This window comes from Hippocampus comes, unplaced genomic scaffold (genome assembly GCF_001891065.2).
Source record: "Hippocampus comes isolate QL1 unplaced genomic scaffold, H_comes_QL1_v1.1 scaffold124, whole genome shotgun sequence".
In the NCBI taxonomy this organism is placed as follows: Eukaryota; Metazoa; Chordata; class Actinopteri; order Syngnathiformes; family Syngnathidae; genus Hippocampus; species Hippocampus comes.
Genome location: NW_017805075.1, coordinates 576,119 through 595,509, shown reverse-complemented (window position 1 = coordinate 595,509; position 19,391 = coordinate 576,119). Strand labels below are relative to the sequence as shown.

The following is a 19,391-nucleotide window of genomic DNA, read 5'->3' as shown; positions in this document are numbered from 1 at the left end:
GCTAAAAACCTTACGCTAACTGGAGCGCTTCTCTCTCATTAGCGCTCCAGTTAGCGTAAGGTTAGCGCTCCAGTTAGCGTAACATTAGCGCTCCAGTTAGCGTAAGGTTTTTAGCCTTCGAGAGCTAACTATGGCCATCGAGGACTACGAAGCGCCCCGTGGCTGGCTTAAAAGTTCATTGCATGCCAGGAAGTATTTGTTATTGTTAGATTCAGACGAGGATGGACGTTGCATTGCTAAAATGGCTACAAAACGGACCTTTTGATGTCAAGCAGCTAAGACAAGAAGAGCTCTGATGCTGGAAGAGAGGGTAAAAGTGATCAAAATGAAAGACGGAGCAAGCAAAATAAAATACATTTTCCAAGAAATTGATGTAAGTGAAAGTGAATGCTGATCGTAAATTTCGCAATTTCTTTCCCTTTTTTTCTTTCTACACTGACAATATGAAGTGTCAAATAAGTGTGTGCTCATACTTATGTACTATTGGAATAAAAATAGAGTACACAAACGTTTGTGTGTGCGTGTACACATACGTTTGTGTGTGTGGGTGTGTGTGTGCTTACATCTGAGATCAAATTTGCTACAGTGAAAAACCCCCTGTTGTGAAAAATTTCTTGCTGCAAACATGGTTTCGTTGTAGAGGAGTTTCACTGTAATACAATGGAACACTCTAAATACTTGCAAACCAAACCCCTGCCGCTCAGTGAGATGCAGGCTGTAATGTTTAATCAGGGAAAAAAAGCATCCCTTCACACAGGGCGCTTAACTGTGGTGGAGCAATGTAGTCGATACATTCTGTTTTATTGAATGCTTAATAATTAATTTTCTTTCTAATATCCACACTTGAACTCAGTTTAAATTCAGTTAAATTGAGTTTGACTAAACGGAGATTAATTTTAAATGGTGCAACAGAGTTCTGCCTCATTTAAAAACCACATTAGCTCACCTTAAATTTGGTTCTACTCATCTCTGAACAGAGCTAATCTTAGATTCAATTAAAACGTTGTTGGTGCAATCCGTTCTATCTGATTAATTATTTACTTGGTGCTAAAACCAAGAACACTTCGTCGTAGGCATTAGCCGAGGCCAGCAAATGTGTTGATTTAAGGAGGAGTTGTGTGTCTGTTATTTGTTGCAACCGTTTTTTTATTAGATGTCTCCCTCCTCTAAGACACCTGATTCAAGTAATCAGATGCTGATCATTTGAATCACGGAGACATCTAAAATATGCTGGATTGGGGCCCTCGTGGACCTGGATTAGACAGTCTTGCTTTAGGACAAAGGCCCAATGTGTTTGGTGAGTTTACATTCATGCTTAGACCCTCATACATGCATTTTTTTATTTTTATTTTTTGCTGAGAAGAAGAATAATTTCTACAGAAATACATCAGAAGAAGCAGCAGTCAGTTTTGTACTTTTGTAGATTTCAGACCATCTACTTTTTAAGTTTGACTTCAAGCGGAAGTCAAGTCAAAAATTCTAAGACTTATTTCCCCAGGGTGCTTTTTTAAACGCAATTATCTGTCGTTCTCCTTCAGTACAGAGTGTGAGTACTTCTTCCACCTCTGCCATTTTCAGGCAATGCTGTCGTTGTGATGTTACTTTGATATGGCTGATGTAACCTTTACAGGCATACTGCACAGCCTGCTGCTTCTTCTTTGCCTGCTTCTCCCTACCGCCGCCTCCAAACTGCATAATCTGTCTCCGGTTAAAGCGTCATGTTGCAAGCTTGTTGGCCCTAGCAACAGGAACTAAGCTTTAATAAAGGGTAATTTGTCCAAAGGAGAAAAGTCATGCTGGAGCTATTTCGGTCAAAATAAAGCATGTACACACCCGCCTTGTTGATCTCCACCCAGATGGCCACCTATTCAGCCGCACGCTGAAATTAAATACCCCTTTTCAATTTTCAAACACACATCACATACTTTGAGACCTTGAATAGGAACGCGGTGTGGTTTCAGATTCACAAAACTACAAATTTACCTTTACTCACCACACCCACAATGGTACTCGTGTGGTTTATTTCCCTCTTGATATCACTGCCTGCGTCAGTTACGTAATTGCAGGGAGGGTGGAGACGAGGATAGTTGTTGGCGAGCAAAAAAAAAAAAAAAAAAAACAAACCTTAAAGAATGTGGCCTGTGCAGCTTTGCAAGGTGATCAAATGTACTTGCGTGTGTGCATGCATGTTATTAAAAGAAAGCAGGGAAGGTGTGTTTGATATTACGCTCCACCAGTCTGTGGGAGAACTTGTGCTGTCCATCTCGGCATGGTAAGAACTATTTATCATCGACTCTTGTTTCCTGAGTTTTATGTTAGAGTCACTTCAGTGTTTATCGAGAAATTATGTCACCTTTACTGCAATGATCAGACCTCTTCACGCTGCATGCTGGGGAATCCATCTTGAAAGTCCTTCCACGTGGTTGTTTTACTGCTGAATGTTGAATTAAGTCATACGCTGGGTGGTATTTAAGACATTTCATGATGTGTGTATACGCTGTACAGATGACAGATCAACGCATGACATGTTTGACAAATGACATAGTCACAAGTTCAAAACACGTCAATAAGACTTAATATCCTTTTGAAGTGAAAGTTTCACTTCAAAAGAGACAAATGTTATTAACAACCTTGCCAAATATGAATGATTTCAAAAAAATGATCAGGATGTTTTTATTTATTTATTTAACCTATATTTACTTAGGTAAGGCAATTGAGAAGAGATTCTTATTTGCAATGCCAACCTGGCTACAGACAGCAGACTAAAACAATGCAAAATGAAAGTAAATACAAATAGCCCACAAAAAATATATACAGTGGTGTGTGATATACATTAGTAACAGTTAAGTAATACATGACATTACATGACAGCACATGGTGAATAAAAGGTTCGAAGGAGATGTAGTGACCATGTACGGTATCCCTCGCTATCTTTTTTTAAGAAGGCTATGAAGATGAATGAGTCATTTGGGGCAGAAAATTGAAGACATCTTCAACCAACAGGAGTACAGACTTTGGAAAGGTTAATAAAGCGGGTGGTGGTACGCTTGGTGCCAAGATAAGGTGGGGTCTTTTATAGCTAATCATGAACACACAAACATCAACGTGTTTGTGGAAGGAAAGTGCGGTCTGGTGACAACACTATCCGGTGTCTGGCTTGTGGTGGAGAGGTTTTAATAAGCGTAATCTCAGAAGATTGCTTGTCGAAATGATTGGTGATTTATCTGATGCTAAAAGCCGGGAACACTTTGTTGCAGTCATTAGCCAAGGACAGTAAACGTGGTGATTTAAAGGGGATGTGTGTGTGTGTGTATGTGTGTGTGTGTGTGTGTGTGTGTGTGTGTGTGTTTGTCTTGTATTTTTTGTAATCAGGCTGTTGAGTGAATGGTAGAAATACCGTGGCCATAAAACTGTGACAGGAGCAGGCAAAATACACAGAGAGATGTGAGCTGCACAGAGCTTGCCTTCTCCGATCCAAATCAGTTTGAACTGGTTTGGAAATCATCTCCTCCGTAACGCAGACATCCAGATTTAGTGTATGCTGCCCAGGCCTACTGAGAATGTTGTCCGTCAAAGAGTGCCCTGAGGTTAGATACACATGCTGACCCAGATCCAAGTCCCACTGAAGTCCGGTTTTATACTATTACATTTTTGCCACACTGATGTGCTTTGACTTCACAGTGGGGAAGCTGGGCGTGGGACACTGATGCTCAAACAGTCCTCCAACCCCAAATTCCAGTTCTCAGTCAAATCTTTGTGTGAGTGCGTTTGTGTACAGTTTAGACATTTCAAGTTTGCAGTCTTATTCAACAATGAGTGAATGTTGGTGGGTGAAGAATGCTGTAACCCCGTCAAAGAGATGAATGTTTGCATTCAGTGTGGCCACAAAAGAATGTTGTCAAACTTTAGTTTCACGACACAAAGCACAGTTATTTAACGCATGTCTGCCCCTGGTCTGGGATGTTGCTGAGGGCCGCAAGCTTAGTGACAAATGATGAGTCTTTATACGGCAAAACAAATGGAGATGAACAGATTAGAAAGCAGGTCATGTTTGGCCACCCCTGCGAAGTCGGACCGGCTGCCACTTTGTCATATACACACAGTGAGCACATCAATTTTTAATGATGTATCTTGAAGCACCCGTCAATTTGTCACTCTTAATGACACCAAACAACTGAATTGGAGCTGAATTTACACACATGTATTCACTGGCCACAACCTGTGGAACAATTTAATGAGACGAATCCATTTGTGTAGTTACCAGTGCGTTTTGGTTGGTGTAGCAAATTGCAAAAATGAAAATATAGTTATCCATCCATCCGTTATCTGAACTGCTTTTTGTCACGAGGGTCGTATGCTGGAGCCTAACCCATCTGACTTTGGGGCCAGCAGCGGGCTACACTCTCAACTGGTCGCCAGCCAATCGCATGGGACATATAGTTTGTCGACAAACACAGCCAAACACACGTTTACGCTCACAGTCACACCAGTAGGGTGTGAAACAAATTTTAGTGCAGGGGACACATTCAGTACCGGGTTCAACTCCAGCTCCGGCTTCCCTGTCTGGAGTTTGCATGTTCTCCACGGGCCTGCGTGGATTTTCTCCGGGTACTCCGGTTTCCTCCCACATTCCAAAAACATGCATGGCAGGCTGATTGAACACTCTAAATTGTCCCTAGGTGTGAGTGTGAGCGTGGATGGTTGTACATCTCTGTGTGCCACGCGATTGGCTGGCAACCGGTTCAGATGGATGAATGGGACACATTCACATTTGATCTAATGTGGACTTGACCAGTTAGTTTATTCAAGGCCTCATACGATATAATTAATGGCAATACCAAACCCTAATTCTAATCTTTGTAAAGGCCAATTATTGATTCTGCTCTTCGAGTGGGTCTCATTTGATTTTGATTGTGCAATACTGTATGTCCGCGCAAGAGGTTACACAGAGAAGAAGACACATGATACTGTACTAACAGTGCATTTACAGTACACGTCTTGTTACTCTATCCTAGAAGCTGCGTCCTGTTTGTTAGAGTCTAAGCTGTTGGTCCAATTAAATGGTTAGGTGCAATGAAACTCATGAATGAGCCCCTCGAGAGAATCTCCCTGCGGAACTCTTAACAGGACCACTGAGTATCTCTTACATAAATGATGAAGTGCAGATGCCTGCTGCAATACGGCTGGCCACCTTCATGTTTTATGCAGCCAACTTCTCCCCTTCCGAAAATGTACTTTCACCACTCTCGAGCATTCAGTTTATTCGCACAGGTGCGTAGAGTAGTCACAAATTTTATTCAAGTAAGCATGCTGTTACTTTTGAATAATATGACTCCCACCCAGGTACTCCTACTTGGGAGATCATTCAAATTTTTTCAGAGGTTTATTTGAGGGAAAGTAAAGATATCACCATACGTTTTGGTGACGATTAATTGCCAATTTCGCACATTAGGTGATGCTTAGATTCTTAGAGTACAGGTTTACACTGTCACGGTGTGTCGCTGTACAGCAAGGGACGAGGGACGTATTACATTAGTGTCGGCAACTATAGAGCCGTTTGAACTGCTTAATACAAGACTCATGGGGGCCAAAAACGCTTTGGAAATGTAAAATGGAATCCATATTCTTTTGCTTTTTCTTGTCATTTCTGTAGCAGACAATTGGTGAACCAAGTCAAAGTGATATGTAAGCCCATCCGCCTTATTGTTTGTGGCTTTAATATTAGCCATAGATTGTGCAAATAATATTGTAAAATCGAGGTAGTGTGACAACAAAAGCAATAGTCTTTGTCTTTGTTTAGTCTTTGCTTGATGATACTTCTCCAAAGAGCAAATGAAGGAGGCATTTGAACAATTTGCTACACTTTGCCACATTCAATAGGGATGGAACTCTTAACTTGAAGTATGTCTCCTAATGCTGAACATATTTACTTGAGTATTCAGTGGGGGGGGGGGGGGTAATTAGTGAGTCACTTCTGACTTATTTTTTTAATCAAAGCATGAATGTCAACCAGACAAAAAATTTAAATGTGACATTCTGTCTCTCAAAGATCATTTATGTCATATTCGCACAGAACCTCTCATGGAGACGTGTGGCGATGCTCAAGAATTGTAACTTTTAATTTCTTGTTTTTTAGCACTAAATGACGACCGATACATTCTGCGCAAAACCAATTCAGAAACATGTTTTCTACAAGCAGGCCTGTTGCTCCCCAAGGTTCACGTGACTCATCTGAATGAAAATACCATCTGCCCAATGCCTAATTTCCATTTCACACACAAGACAAAAAAAGCATCCAAAAATAAGATGATTGCTTCACGATTTCATTGTTAAATACATTTGGACAGAGGTAACTATGCTGTGTTTTAAAAGTCTTCTTTAGACTGCCATTCACAAACTGTACAGCATCTTTCAACACCCACTTCAATAGTGATAACGGTCAATACATTGCCATGGCAACAACATTTTCATCTGAACAACTGCCTCACCACCCACAAAAGGTTCAACAGCAACCCAGCAGCATCTCCCCTTCTGAGTTTTTCTATTTAAGGAGCCAAGGAGGAGGAATTATAAATACCAAAACAAAAGAAGAAATGGGGAGGACAATTTATTGACTGTTAAACAAACAATATGGGGTAATTTTCTATCAAATAACAGCTTCAAGATAATGTGGATGGCACACTATTTTGTAATCTGTGTAGCTTTTCATATAACACGCTTTTTTTTTTGAACACGCTTTTTTTGTTAGAGACAACATATAACTTTTATGGGCATAAAAAAGACAAAGAAAGAAAAGCACATAAAGATATTGGCTTTTGGCGCGCCGTTCTTCAAATTGCGAATAGCGCAGATTGGTCTTGATGACGTCATCATTCAGGGACGAGGAAAAATGTGACCAAAAATTAGTCACATGGTGGATTTAACTCCGCAATATGGATAATGTTGCTGAATTTTGGGACGTGAATCCTGCAGTTAAGTGTTTCTATTTTTGCTGAAATGTCGTAAAACTTTTATTTAAACCTAGTATAAATAAAAGTCCCGCGATCCTCGTGAGGATAGACGGATTAGAAAATGGACAGATAGATGGACAAACAAGTTTTACTACTTCAATCACTCGAACACGGTAACTGTCGGATTACTTTTCAATAAAAATCAACAGTGCTATCGATGAATGTCAGGGTTTCCGTAGTGTAGTGGTTATCACGTTCGCCTAACACGCGAAAGGTCCCCGGTTCGAGACCGGGCGGAAACATGTTTTCCATTTTGTTCCTGGGATATTATAAGCGTGCAGGACAGTTTTGTGCATTTATTTAGTCGTAATTAGATTTGTGTTCCTCGCTATATGTCATAATTTGTAATGCTACTTGTATATTTGGTGAAATTTACCTGATTCATTCAATACGTTCACGTTTTTGGAAGGCTAATTGCTCCCTAATATTTACATAAAATAATTTAGATTGTTTTGATTCCAATTTATTAGCATGATGATTGTGAGATTTTCGTAAAATGTAAAATGTAATTCTTGTGGTCCCGAACTGCAAATCACAAAAACAAATAACAAAAAATGTCATCACAAACACAACTCAAAAAACACAAAACACTACAGCAAATCAAAGAAACAACCAAAAATAATTGCAAATAACACTTAAAAAAAACTCAATTGAACTGCTGCTGCAAATAAAAAGACAAAGCAAAACAACCAAACAACTGAAATGCAGGAAAAAAACCCATAAAATCAAAAAGGAAACAAAACGGCAAATCAAAAATCACCCAAAACAAACCATCAACAAAAATTTCGAACAAAAACACATTACCGGAATTGGTTGGTAGGTGGGCGGAGAGCAGTGTGAATCAGACTCACAGCTGATTGGATGAGAGAGAGAACTTCATTGGAGGTACACAATGGATATGCTCAGGATTCATCACAACATTCAAACAAGTTTGCACACGCTGAAAACACATTTAAAATATGTTGGGCTGCATAATTACTCGGTATTCTTTGCCAGCCGAGGTGAAACAAGATGTGCCATTGTAACTGTTTGGTTATCTCACCAGTTGGCAACTTTTTCAACAGAAAGTTGAGTGTTTGTGCTGCAGCTATAACCTGTGTGTTTGTGAGGGCAGGAACTTGCACATTAGGTTAGAGCTAGTCGTACATGTTCGAACATGCTGTATTTGCAAACGCGTTCAAACATATTTTTGAATTCGTAGGGGGCAGTACTAAGCCATTTAAAAAATGAACAGTAAACTAATAAAATATGAGTGTGTGCAAAGTTTTCCCCGCATGTTAAGACCCTTAAAATTAGCATTGTTTTCTTGGCGAACAGCGCTTTGCCATAGCAACGCCGTTTCACGAAAACTCACGAACTTCGTGGTTTAACATCATGAAGGCCTAAACCAGGGGTGGGCAATTCCAGTCCTGGAGGGCTGCTATCCTGCATGTTTTCCACCTCTCCCTGTTGCAACACAAATGGCCACATTATTACAGTTGCTTGGCCATTTAATAACAAAAGTTAAACAGAAGGAATTGGAAAGCGCTCCACTTCATGTCAAGGTCATGTCAATGTTGGTGTTTGAGGCGCAGCCTCATGGATATTGATGGCTGCATACAGAGACAATCACCCACGCCAATGTGACCATTCCCATTGGCTCATCAGGTAAGTTACCCCATCACATTTCCCAACCTGCTCTCTTCTCTGTCCTTTGTCACCTCTACCCTCCTCAATGGAATTTCTAGCGGGAGGTGTGAGAATGGAAAGTAAAGGAGCGAGAAGCTGAAACGTGCAATAGAGAAATTAAATGAGCCCATAGTCAATGTAGTCCGCTCAAAGCAACCCCAGTGAATAAACACGAGACACGCTGCATGAGTTGTTTGTGAAACGAGAGTCCATCAGTGATGGACTGGGAAGGTCTGTCGGTACCGACTCAGATAGTGACAATTCCAGTGACGGATGAAAAGCCACTTCCGTTGGTGTATAGCCTGTCAGTTTTTTAAGTTTCCTCTTATTTGTCAACAAAACATGTGCCCATCAGTGACATACTCTATTGACAGACCTTTCATCAGTACTGACAGAATGCCCACCGCTACCATTATGGTTCCACATGAACTCTGTAGGGACAAGGTTAGTTCAACTCTGTGCTATAGCGTTGGTTTCATTATACAAATGCTGCAAATGGACGTGTTGTCTTCTCTTATGCACGCTTATTCAGTCATTCTAATAGCACAAGCTATTTCTTCTCTAGTGTGGAAGTGGAGTCGCATTGTCCCGGGGAGAGGGGCACAAACAAGGACAGCACTTTCAGCAAGACACCTTACCTGCGCGGCTCAGAACACTACGGTGACAGCAACAGCAGCGTGACTGCCCCCGGCTCCAGAGGCCCCTCATGCGTGGCAGTCTCCAGTTCAGCCAGCTTGGCCTGGGCGCTGCGAACACGCCACCAACCAGCCAGCCTAGCACTTCGTAAGCAGGAAGAGGAGGAAAACAAGAGATGCAAGGCTCTTTCAGACAGTTATGAACTTTCAACTGATCTACAGGATAAGAAGGTACCAAAGACAGCAACCCACTTCAAGTGAAATTATCCCGGCTAAATTTATGTGAGAAACCATGTTCTAATTTCATCTGAGCATCATGTTTTTTGTTGTCTCGAAAATCTACTTGAGTAACTCGCTTACAGTTTAATATCACTAAACCTTTTCTCATATGTCAATTCTGTAAATTGCCATTACAATATTGTATATTGGAAAACCAATAATAGTTCAAAGCAGGATGGGAGTGAGTAATCTGTTCATTCTATTAAATTCCCACTGGGCCAGGCTGCAATATACAGTGTTTGGGCTCTTACTCCCATACGGCCATTAAATTTTTTTTCAGCCCACACGTTAGTTCCTTCTGGTCCCCGGATCCATTTTGAAATAACAACTATGTGCGGCGACATTTTATTGTACTAATACATTTCTATTGATTCACACGGGACATTATATATACCTGTAGCACTGGCTGCCTACCTTTCTTACTAAGGGTGTCACCAAGTCACAGTAATTTAATACACGACTAGGAACAACAGCACTGTCTGGCCAAATGATACATTAATGAGGAATGACACAATCACAAACGTTACTTCTAACGACAGCAAAGCTTGACGGGAATAAATTAGGGCTGGGCAAGTTCCGATACCACGTATCATATCGGGTCGAGATCAGCCCTATTAAGCTATTGAGTACTCATGGAGGTTGCTGAGACCAACCACCAATAATTAAGGCAAAAAAATCTGACATTGACTAATTTCTATTTGGCAGTAGTTGGTGCTATACTGCGGCAAATTGATACATCAACAAATCATCTTCTGCATCCAAAAGACAGGTCTTTGTTCAAATTTTTTGTCATTGGGCTATATGAAATTTTGTATATTAACAGTACTAGAGGTATTGGTACACGCTATCATTGAGTACTCAGAGTGAATACTGTACTGGTATCAGTCTGAAAAAAAGTGGTATGGAACATCCCAAGAATAAACTAAACATCAAAACCGAAATAATTTTAAAAGATGAATCTGTCAAGTGTCATATTTTGTTACTCAAGACTATTCACAGAGGGGCTTATTTAAAAGCTGATTAATTAAAAAGTTACACTTTTCCAGAGCAAGTCAAATGTTAATTATTCAAGATTTTATTCCTCCTGGGAAAAAACAGTGCATGCTAAACAACTACCGGTAACTACACAAAACAAATATTTTCTTTTTGGCTTAAATAGTACAGTATAAAGATGCTAAATATGAAATAATCATTGAAACTTATTGCATTTATGACATACCATGACTATATGGGTCCAGTACCAGTTAAGACAAGGCAACACTCAAAAAGGCTTGAATGGGAAAGCAGGAATACTGTATGTTTCAGACCATAAGTCACACTTTTTTATTCGCTTGGCTGGTCCTGCAATTTATACTCAGGTGTAACTTGTCTATATATTATTTTTATTATATTATATTCAGATTAGAGCTCTGACTTGCACCAAAAATTCACGTCCCCTAATCGTATTGACGGCAGCGAACAAGTTGGATTGGGATGGGAAACTTCTGCTTTTAACGATGGAACATTTTTTTTTCTTTTTAGATTAAAATGGCTTACCTTAAGTGGAATCCCGAATTGCATTGTGGCAAAAGTTGGAATGTTGTTTGGGAGATGCTGCATGCTAAACTAGAGAGCTAGGTGGTGTTTCTGACTGTGAGAGGTGTCAGCAAGCTAACGACATATATCACACATTAGTTGCCATGACTACTACTTCTTCTTCTGCTTCCGCTTCCATTTCTACTTCCACTTAGCTTTCGGCGGTTGGCAAACACTTTTGGTGAGGGTTCCTGGTTAAGGTAAGCCATTTTAAAGATTTAAGAGAAAATTTTCCATAGTTGGAAGCATTTCGAATCGAACCTGAACTCATTCGCTGCTGTCAACATGATTAAGTAATAGTGATTTTGAGTGTGAGTCCGGTCTGTGCTGTTCTTGGTATTGGTTTTTGTGCAATAATTCCCCCCCAAAATATGACTTACAGTCCAGAGTGGCTTATATATTATATATTTTTTTCTTCTTCATGGTGCATTTGTTGACTGGGGCGACTTATTTACTGTGAAAAATAGTGTGAAAAATATGGTTGATTTACAGTATTATTGCAAAGAAAATTTGGGACTTGAGATTGCCTTTACTGTCAGAACCTTGTTTCCAAATGGCCATCTTGTACATAGTACCTGAATATAATGCATGGGTAAAAGTATCACAGAGAAAATATTTTGGGTAGAAGTAAAAAGTCACCCAATGGCCAAGTTGGGCACACTGGAAAGAGCATCACACTGAATTGGATTGCAGCATTAAATCACGATACACATACTGTCCAATAAAAAGCAAAGTAAAGTGCAGATATGCACATTCTATTTAATTCCAGTAGCTGTTACATGACAAAACTGTCCAATGGTCAATGCATAATAATCTCTTCCCAATCTCCCTAGGTGGAAATGCTGGAGAGAAAGTACGGGGGCTCATTTGTGAGCCGGAGGGCAGCCAGGACCATTCAGACAGCCTTCAGGCAGTATCGCATGAGCAAGAACTTTGAGCGCCTCCGAAGCTCTGCCTCAGAGAGTCGGATGACACGTCGCATCATCCTGTCCAACATGAGGCTTCAGTATTCTTTTGATGAGCGGCAGCCTCAGCAGCAGGCCCAGACGCAAACCAACTTCACCCACAGTGTGGCCATAGGTCCTCCTCATTCCCCTGACACCGATCGCACGGGAGCCTATACCCACTTAGAGGACTCCTTCTGCAAACAGGTCTCCCATTTTTTTTTCTATCCTTTCGACCTCAAAGTCACCTGCTTCTTTTCATATGTTCACGTTTGTCTCAGCAGGGTGTTTACAAGAGTCACACTGGACAAAGAAATAAAAAGAAAGCTTCTTGACAAGTTCATTTGTAAAAGCATTACGTTTTGGAAACTTTTTAATTGGATTGGTAGATTCTACTAAGTGGCAACACCACACATTGCTCTCGAGATAAGTCACCGGATCCGAGTATTGTATTTCTGTCAGCACTCACTAATGAATTTTTAAAGACTCGACAAAGAGAAATTCTGAGATTTGTCTCAAAATACATTACACATCTTTGAAGATAATTGCTGAAAATTTGCAGAGACTGTGAAGTATATAATTTTCAATTTAGAGATGTACTCTAGCATTCATCTTTCTGGTTTCTACACATCCCTAAATGTTTGACTCGCAAAAATAAAACCACCTAACATCCTTAGTGGCTGGAATATATCCCACCAGGTTGTTGAAGGGCTGTCCTTGTGACAAGAGTCACTAACCACCAGCTAGCTTGCAGGTTAACAGGTTTCTCGGGCTCCTCCTGGCTGGTGGAGAGGTGGCGTGCTCCACCACAGCATAACCTCCTCATGTAGGAATTTAAATAATGATGCCAAGTTGTTTTTGTGGTCTCCGGAGTAGATGCTTTTTCGAGGTGTAGGCATAGCACGCTAGCTAATTGCACATTGTAGTGGTAGAAATGGGCCAAGTGACAATAATAATTAAGGACAGAAAACAGAGATATTTTTGACTTCTTTAAATGTTTCCCATTTAACAATGCCGAAACACAGTAGTATATACTGTACGTATGTCAGGCATGAAGCGGGGCCATAGGAAGTCTCCAAAAAGAAACAATAAGGAGCCAGTGCTTTGATAATACACTCACGACAATGATGGGGAATGTGAAGCAAGCACGAAAGGAGTCATTGGTGTGGACTGACGACGTGGTAGAATTTCTGCTTAGCAAAGAATGCCCAGATCAATGCCAAGATAAAGAATGTTCTACTGCGTGATTCAACACGGTTACAATTTTTGTTGGTGGTATCAGCGAGAACTGGTACAATCACCTCCCTGTGTCAGGAAAGATGAGTATGTATTGTAAACATGAAAAGGCCAGGGCAGCATTATCAAATTTAGTCGCTGTGGGACCCCGTTTAAAAAAAAGGATCTTATTAGGCCTTCCAAATGTCAGTTCCATGTCGACGAAACTTAGAAATCACGAGAAAGCTTTGTGACTTTGTGTGGACAGGGTCTAAGCCAGGGGTGCTTCACCTTTTGACCTTGGGGCCTGAGGCTTGTTGATAAATGATTATTTCTGTTGACTTTTATTATATTTCTCTGTCCGATCACGGTACGACTCACGGTACATTTCCACAGCCGCAAGTAGAACCAGCTTCTCCATTATGGTGAACACTTTGTTACTCTGTGCCACACCTCTGGTTACGAGATCGGTGGCTTTCAAAGCACTTTTAGGGCTGGTAGTAATTGCCACAATGGAATTTTTCTGAGTGGCAGGAATCCAAATGCAAGTGCAATATCTGATTTGAATTTAATTGGTAAAATACGCTTCCCTGCAGCCTTGTAACCCAGGGGTGCACAAGAAAAAATTATTTTGAGGCCCACTAGCTGGCGCATGCCGATAAGAATTACCAGCCTTAGCAACTTGCAACTACGCCAGAGAACAATTGAAGGAATGAAGTGTGTCACTGGGTGTCATTTTAGCCACAGCCAAAAGGGCCAGTCAGTCCAAACCAAGCCTTGTTGCATGAAATTATGAAGCCTTGGGTGAGGCAACCAGAGCAGTCCAGTTGCAATCGATTCAATGTCCTGCAAAATAAATGACCTGGATTAATGAGAATATCCACCAACTAGCCCAAGAAAATCTAAAAAACTGAAATGGCAGTGTTATATAGTTCTCAGTGTTTGTGTCAACACCAGGCTTGGACAAAGGATGGAGTTGCAGCGTTCAGAGTAAAGGGGAGATTTATTTGAGGGTCAGCAATTGCGGAAACATCGCAAAGGTTAGTCAGACCTGTGGCGAGAGGCTGAAGTGCACGCACAAGGACGAAACACAGTGGCCAGGACAAAGAGAGACAGGACTATTTAAAAATAAGGAAAGGGGTAACAGATGGAAACAATCAGGGCAGGGCTGACAATTAGAGTGGCACAGGAGGAAGGGTAAGTGATCTTGACCATGTTAAAAACAGTTGAAGCTACTCTAGTACTCCAGCAAACAAGCCACCGTAACAAAATATACATTTATGTCGTATACATGTAAATACTGTACAGAGTCGTTAAACAAGGTAAGGCAGTGGTCTCAAAGCACTAGGGCCACTTGGTGCACTTTGATTAGGGCCACAGCGGGCTGCAATGATGAAAGAGAAAACAAATTACAGTCATTCTGTTTTATTTATTATTTGTGGCTAAAAAGTATTTTATTTTGAAAAATGATCAGATTCTCTCTATTACATCCGCTTATGACTACCTTTGACGCATGTCAATATGCTAATTGTCTCAGCAGCCTAATGCTAATTGTAAACCCAAAAGCTAGCAAAATGGGTAAAAAAAAAAAAAATACATAAAGCTGTATTTGGAAAGTATCGTTGCAAAGGGGAAAAGACCCAGCAAGGCCGCAAGTAGAACCAGCTTCTCCATTATGGTGAACACTTTGTTACTCTGTGCCACACCTCTGGTTACGAGATCGGTGGCTTTCAAAGCACTTTTAGGGCTGGTAGTAATTGCCACAATGGAATTTTTCTGAGTGGCAGGAATCCAAATGCAAGTGCAATATCTGATTTGAATTTAATTGGTAAAATACGCTTCCCTGCAGCCTTGTAACCCAGGGGTGCACAAGAAAAAATTATTTTGAGGCCCACTAGCTGGCGCATGCCGATAAGAATTACCAGCCTTAGCAACTTGCAACTACGCCAGAGAACAATTGAAGGAATGAAGTGTGTCACTGGGTGTCATTTTAGCCACAGCCAAAAGGGCCAGTCAGTCCAAACCAAGCCTTGTTGCATGAAATTATGAAGCCTTGGGTGAGGCAACCAGAGCAGTCCAGTTGCAATCGATTCAATGTCCTGCAAAATAAATGACCTGGATTAATGAGAATATCCACCAACTAGCCCAAGAAAATCTAAAAAACTGAAATGGCAGTGTTATATAGTTCTCAGTGTTTGTGTCAACACCAGGCTTGGACAAAGGATGGAGTTGCAGCGTTCAGAGTAAAGGGGAGATTTATTTGAGGGTCAGCAATTGCGGAAACATCGCAAAGGTTAGTCAGACCTGTGGCGAGAGGCTGAAGTGCACGCACAAGGACGAAACACAGTGGCCAGGACAAAGAGAGACAGGACTATTTAAAAATAAGGAAAGGGGTAACAGATGGAAACAATCAGGGCAGGGCTGACAATTAGAGTGGCACAGGAGGAAGGGTAAGTGATCTTGACCATGTTAAAAACAGTTGAAGCTACTCTAGTACTCCAGCAAACAAGCCACCGTAACAAAATATACATTTATGTCGTATACATGTAAATACTGTACAGAGTCGTTAAACAAGGTAAGGCAGTGGTCTCAAAGCACTAGGGCCACTTGGTGCACTTTGATTAGGGCCACAGCGGGCTGCAATGATGAAAGAGAAAACAAATTACAGTCATTCTGTTTTATTTATTATTTGTGGCTAAAAAGTATTTTATTTTGAAAAATGATCAGATTCTCTCTATTACATCCGCTTATGACTACCTTTGACGCATGTCAATATGCTAATTGTCTCAGCAGCCTAATGCTAATTGTAAACCCAAAAGCCTAGCAAAATGGGTAAAAAAAAAAAAATACATAAAGCTGTATTTGGAAAGTATCGTTGCAAAGGGGAAAAGACCCAGCAAGGATTCAGCACAAGAGCCTTTGACCAAGAAGTTAAAGAAAGGTACATTTCACAGACCATCAGGAGACCTACGTGAAATCGGGCTTTATCGCAACAGGTGAGCCCCATGCACCAATCCCGCTCTACACAATATGCGGCGGGCAGTTCTCCAATGAGTCAAGAAAGCCTTTCTAAACTGATTTATCAACAAATGTAAGTTCCCAGAGAGCATCATACTTGGTGGCTAATCGCATGGCTTAGGCTAAAAAAAAAAATCATTCGATATTGGTGGAAAAATAAGTTGTGGATTTGCCTTTCTTGCTGTCTTTCAATAAATGGTTGCGGATCTGCGAAGGTTATGGACTTGTATAAACCGGTCTGGCGTGGGCAAGAGGTTGAGGACTTTTCAACTCAACTCAAATCAGCTGTATTTATAGAGCACTTTAAAACAACCACTGCTGTATACAAAGTGCTTGTACATGGAGCAAATATCATATATACAACAAGAAACAGAAAAAGAATAACTTAAGAACAAAGATAGTAGAAAGCACAAAAACAGTAAATTCACTTTGCACGGTTGTTAATTTCCCCCACTTGACAACCAAAGTACCAATTATTGTAGTTTATTGATGTAATTGGGGGACCGCAATTGGACTTCAATTGTTCTGTTTGGTGACAATGGGATGACTTACTAACTGCTGCCTCTGTTTGTGTTCTGTCCAGGTTAAGTCCCTCGCTGACTCGATAGACGATGCCCTGACCTGCCGTACGAGTCGCAATGACTCCCAAGAAGGCAGCAGAGAGGGTGGCGGTCTTAGTGAAGATTTTGGGGAGTGTATGTGGAGCAGCAGCAGCAACCCCTCCTCCCGACGGAGTCTGGGCGAAAGAGCCAGAGGAGTCGGAGGAGGACTCAGCATGCACGGAGACAGTACGGCCACCTCGTACAGCGACGTCACGCTTTACATGGACGACGGCATACCGTCCTCTCCCCTCTCCCCGGACCGGGCACCCAGTAGCACAGACACAGAATACTGGGGCCCCGGTGGGGGTGTCGGGGTGCGTGAGGACAGCAGGGACACAGAGGGAGGGGGCAGCAGTAACAGTCGGCGCAGTACACCGTGCACAGAGTGTCGGGACTATCGTCTGAGGGGAGCACACCTGCCTCTTCTCACCATTGAGCCGCCGAGCGACAGCTCAGTGGACATGAGCGACCGTTCAGACCGGGGCTCTCTCACCAGACAGCTGGTGTACGAGCAGGAGCCTGGGGTGGGGGCTGGCTCTCCTCAGGGAACGCTCAAACACTCCCACAACACAGGCGCTCGCTCGCCGTCCACGACAGCCGCCCAGGGTCAGATCCGTGCGCCAGGCAGAGCCATGCCCACACACATCCCTCACCAGGTGGCCTCGCTCCACCACCACCACCACCATCACCATCATCACCCCATCCACCACCATCAGTACCCTGACACGCCCTCGTCGTCTTCATCGCCCCAACAGCCCCCCACCACCCCTCTGTCCTCCTCTTCCTCGACAGCGCTGCCCTCCGGAGGGTTGGAGCAACCGTGTTGCTCGGATGGAGACAACGACTCTCTGAACTCTACCACCAACTCCAATGAGACGGTCAACTGCAGCTCCGGTTCCTCGTCTCAGGACAGTCTCCAGGACCCCCTGCCCCCTCTGGGCAAGCAGACTTATCAAAGGGAAAGCCGTAATAGCTGGGACTCTCCGCCCTTCAACAGCGACGTTGTCCAGCGACGCCAGTACCGCATAGGTCTCAACCTCTTCAACAAGTAAGATGTTTGGATTGCAAAGAAACGGGTAATGCATACGCCCCTTACTCATGTCTTTGAAATAGACTTATGCTTCCTCCAACAACAGGAAACCAGAGAAAGGAATCCAGTACCTGATTGAGAGAGGCTTTGTGTCAGACACTCCTGTTGGGATCGCTCGTTTCATCCTCGAGAGGAAAGGTCTGAGCAGGCAAATGATTGGAGAGTTCCTGGGAAACCGGCAGAAGCAATTCAACAAAGATGTTTTAGAGTGGGTATAGAAAGGAAGCCCCACTTTTTGCTGTTTGGTTGATCCGAGCAGCAAAGATTAAAACATCTCTATTGCGTCAATTTCAGCTGTGTGGTCGATGAGATGGACTTCTCCGGAATGGACCTTGATGACGCGCTGAGGAAGTTCCAGGCTCAAATTAAAGTTCAAGGAGAAGCGCAAAAAGTCGAACGGCTGATTGAGGCCTTTAGGTTTGTGTGTGTGTTGGACATTTCAGGCTTACCAAGGGTTAGCACAGCTTTGGAGCCATCGAACTACACGCACTGTGTTTCTTGTCTCCCATGCAGTCAGAGATACTGCGTATGCAATCCTGTTCTGGTTCGGCAATTCCAGAACCCTGACACCATCTTCATTTTGGCCTTCGCTATAATCCTTCTCAACACAGACATGTACAGCCCTAACGTCAAAGCAGAGAGGAAGATGAAGCTGGAGGACTTCATCAAGAATTTGAGAGGTGCTTCTTGATCATTAAAACCATCCACAATTTACACATTTCTGATAAAGGAATTCTCTGTCACATGTTATGTTTGCCTTGATTTATTTTACAAAAATGTAGATGTGCCCTGCGATTGGCTGGCAACCAGTTCAGGGTATATGCGCCTAATGCCCATGGACGGCTGGGATAGGCTCCAGCAGTTAGAAAATTAACACTGTGCTTCAATATAGGGAGTGATAAAAATACTACCATTTAATCAAATGTGTTTACCATTAAAGTTCAAATAAAATTGTATTTCAAAAAAATTTTATAACCGAACCATTTTTAACAATTTTATGCAAATTCATTCTTTTGTACTTGAAAGTTACAGCTGAAATGTACTGAAAAATGTACTACACATGAAAAGAAAATAATGGACGGTACACGAGAAGCAAAACAAACAAACAAAAGAACTCTATGTGAAAAGTATAACATTTGCAATACTGTATACTGTAATAAATAAACCAATAAATGGCTGTCTGCATAGCTACAAGCTTCATTGTTTGATTACATTTCATGTTTTAAATGTTGTACATCTAGTTATATTTAATTCAGTGATTCTTTCACTTATCACTAGAAGGAGTCCGCATGTATTGCTTATTTAGCAGCGATTTGTTAGAAAGTAGAGTTTTGTTTGTCATTTTGATTGACTTT

General features: G+C 41.8%; 1 protein-coding gene and 1 non-coding gene across 8 annotated transcripts in view; both read left to right on the top strand.

The window, feature by feature from the left end:
- Positions 1-19,391, top strand: part of iqsec2b (IQ motif and Sec7 domain ArfGEF 2b) — a 60,376-nt gene that overhangs the window by 31,069 nt on the left and 9,916 nt on the right. For 4 of the 7 annotated variants that reach the window (XM_019865090.1, XM_019865089.1, XM_019865096.1 and 1 more), the window contains 6 exons: positions 9,244-9,544; positions 12,001-12,318; positions 16,928-17,994; positions 18,083-18,244; positions 18,331-18,453; positions 18,550-18,716. In XM_019865090.1, coding sequence (XP_019720649.1) covers positions 9,244-9,544; positions 12,001-12,318; positions 16,928-17,994; positions 18,083-18,244; positions 18,331-18,453; positions 18,550-18,716 — 2,138 coding nt within the window. Of the gene's footprint in view, positions 1-1,431; positions 2,273-3,118; positions 3,123-8,419; positions 9,123-9,243; positions 9,545-12,000; positions 12,319-16,927; positions 17,995-18,082; positions 18,245-18,330; positions 18,454-18,549; positions 18,717-19,391 lie in introns of those variants that run through there. The other 3 variants (XM_019865095.1, XM_019865091.1, XM_019865093.1) reach the window with 3 other exon arrangements.
- On the top strand, positions 7,180-7,252 carry trnav-aac (transfer RNA valine (anticodon AAC)). The gene has a single exon. It is a non-coding gene; the product is annotated as a tRNA-Val (tRNA).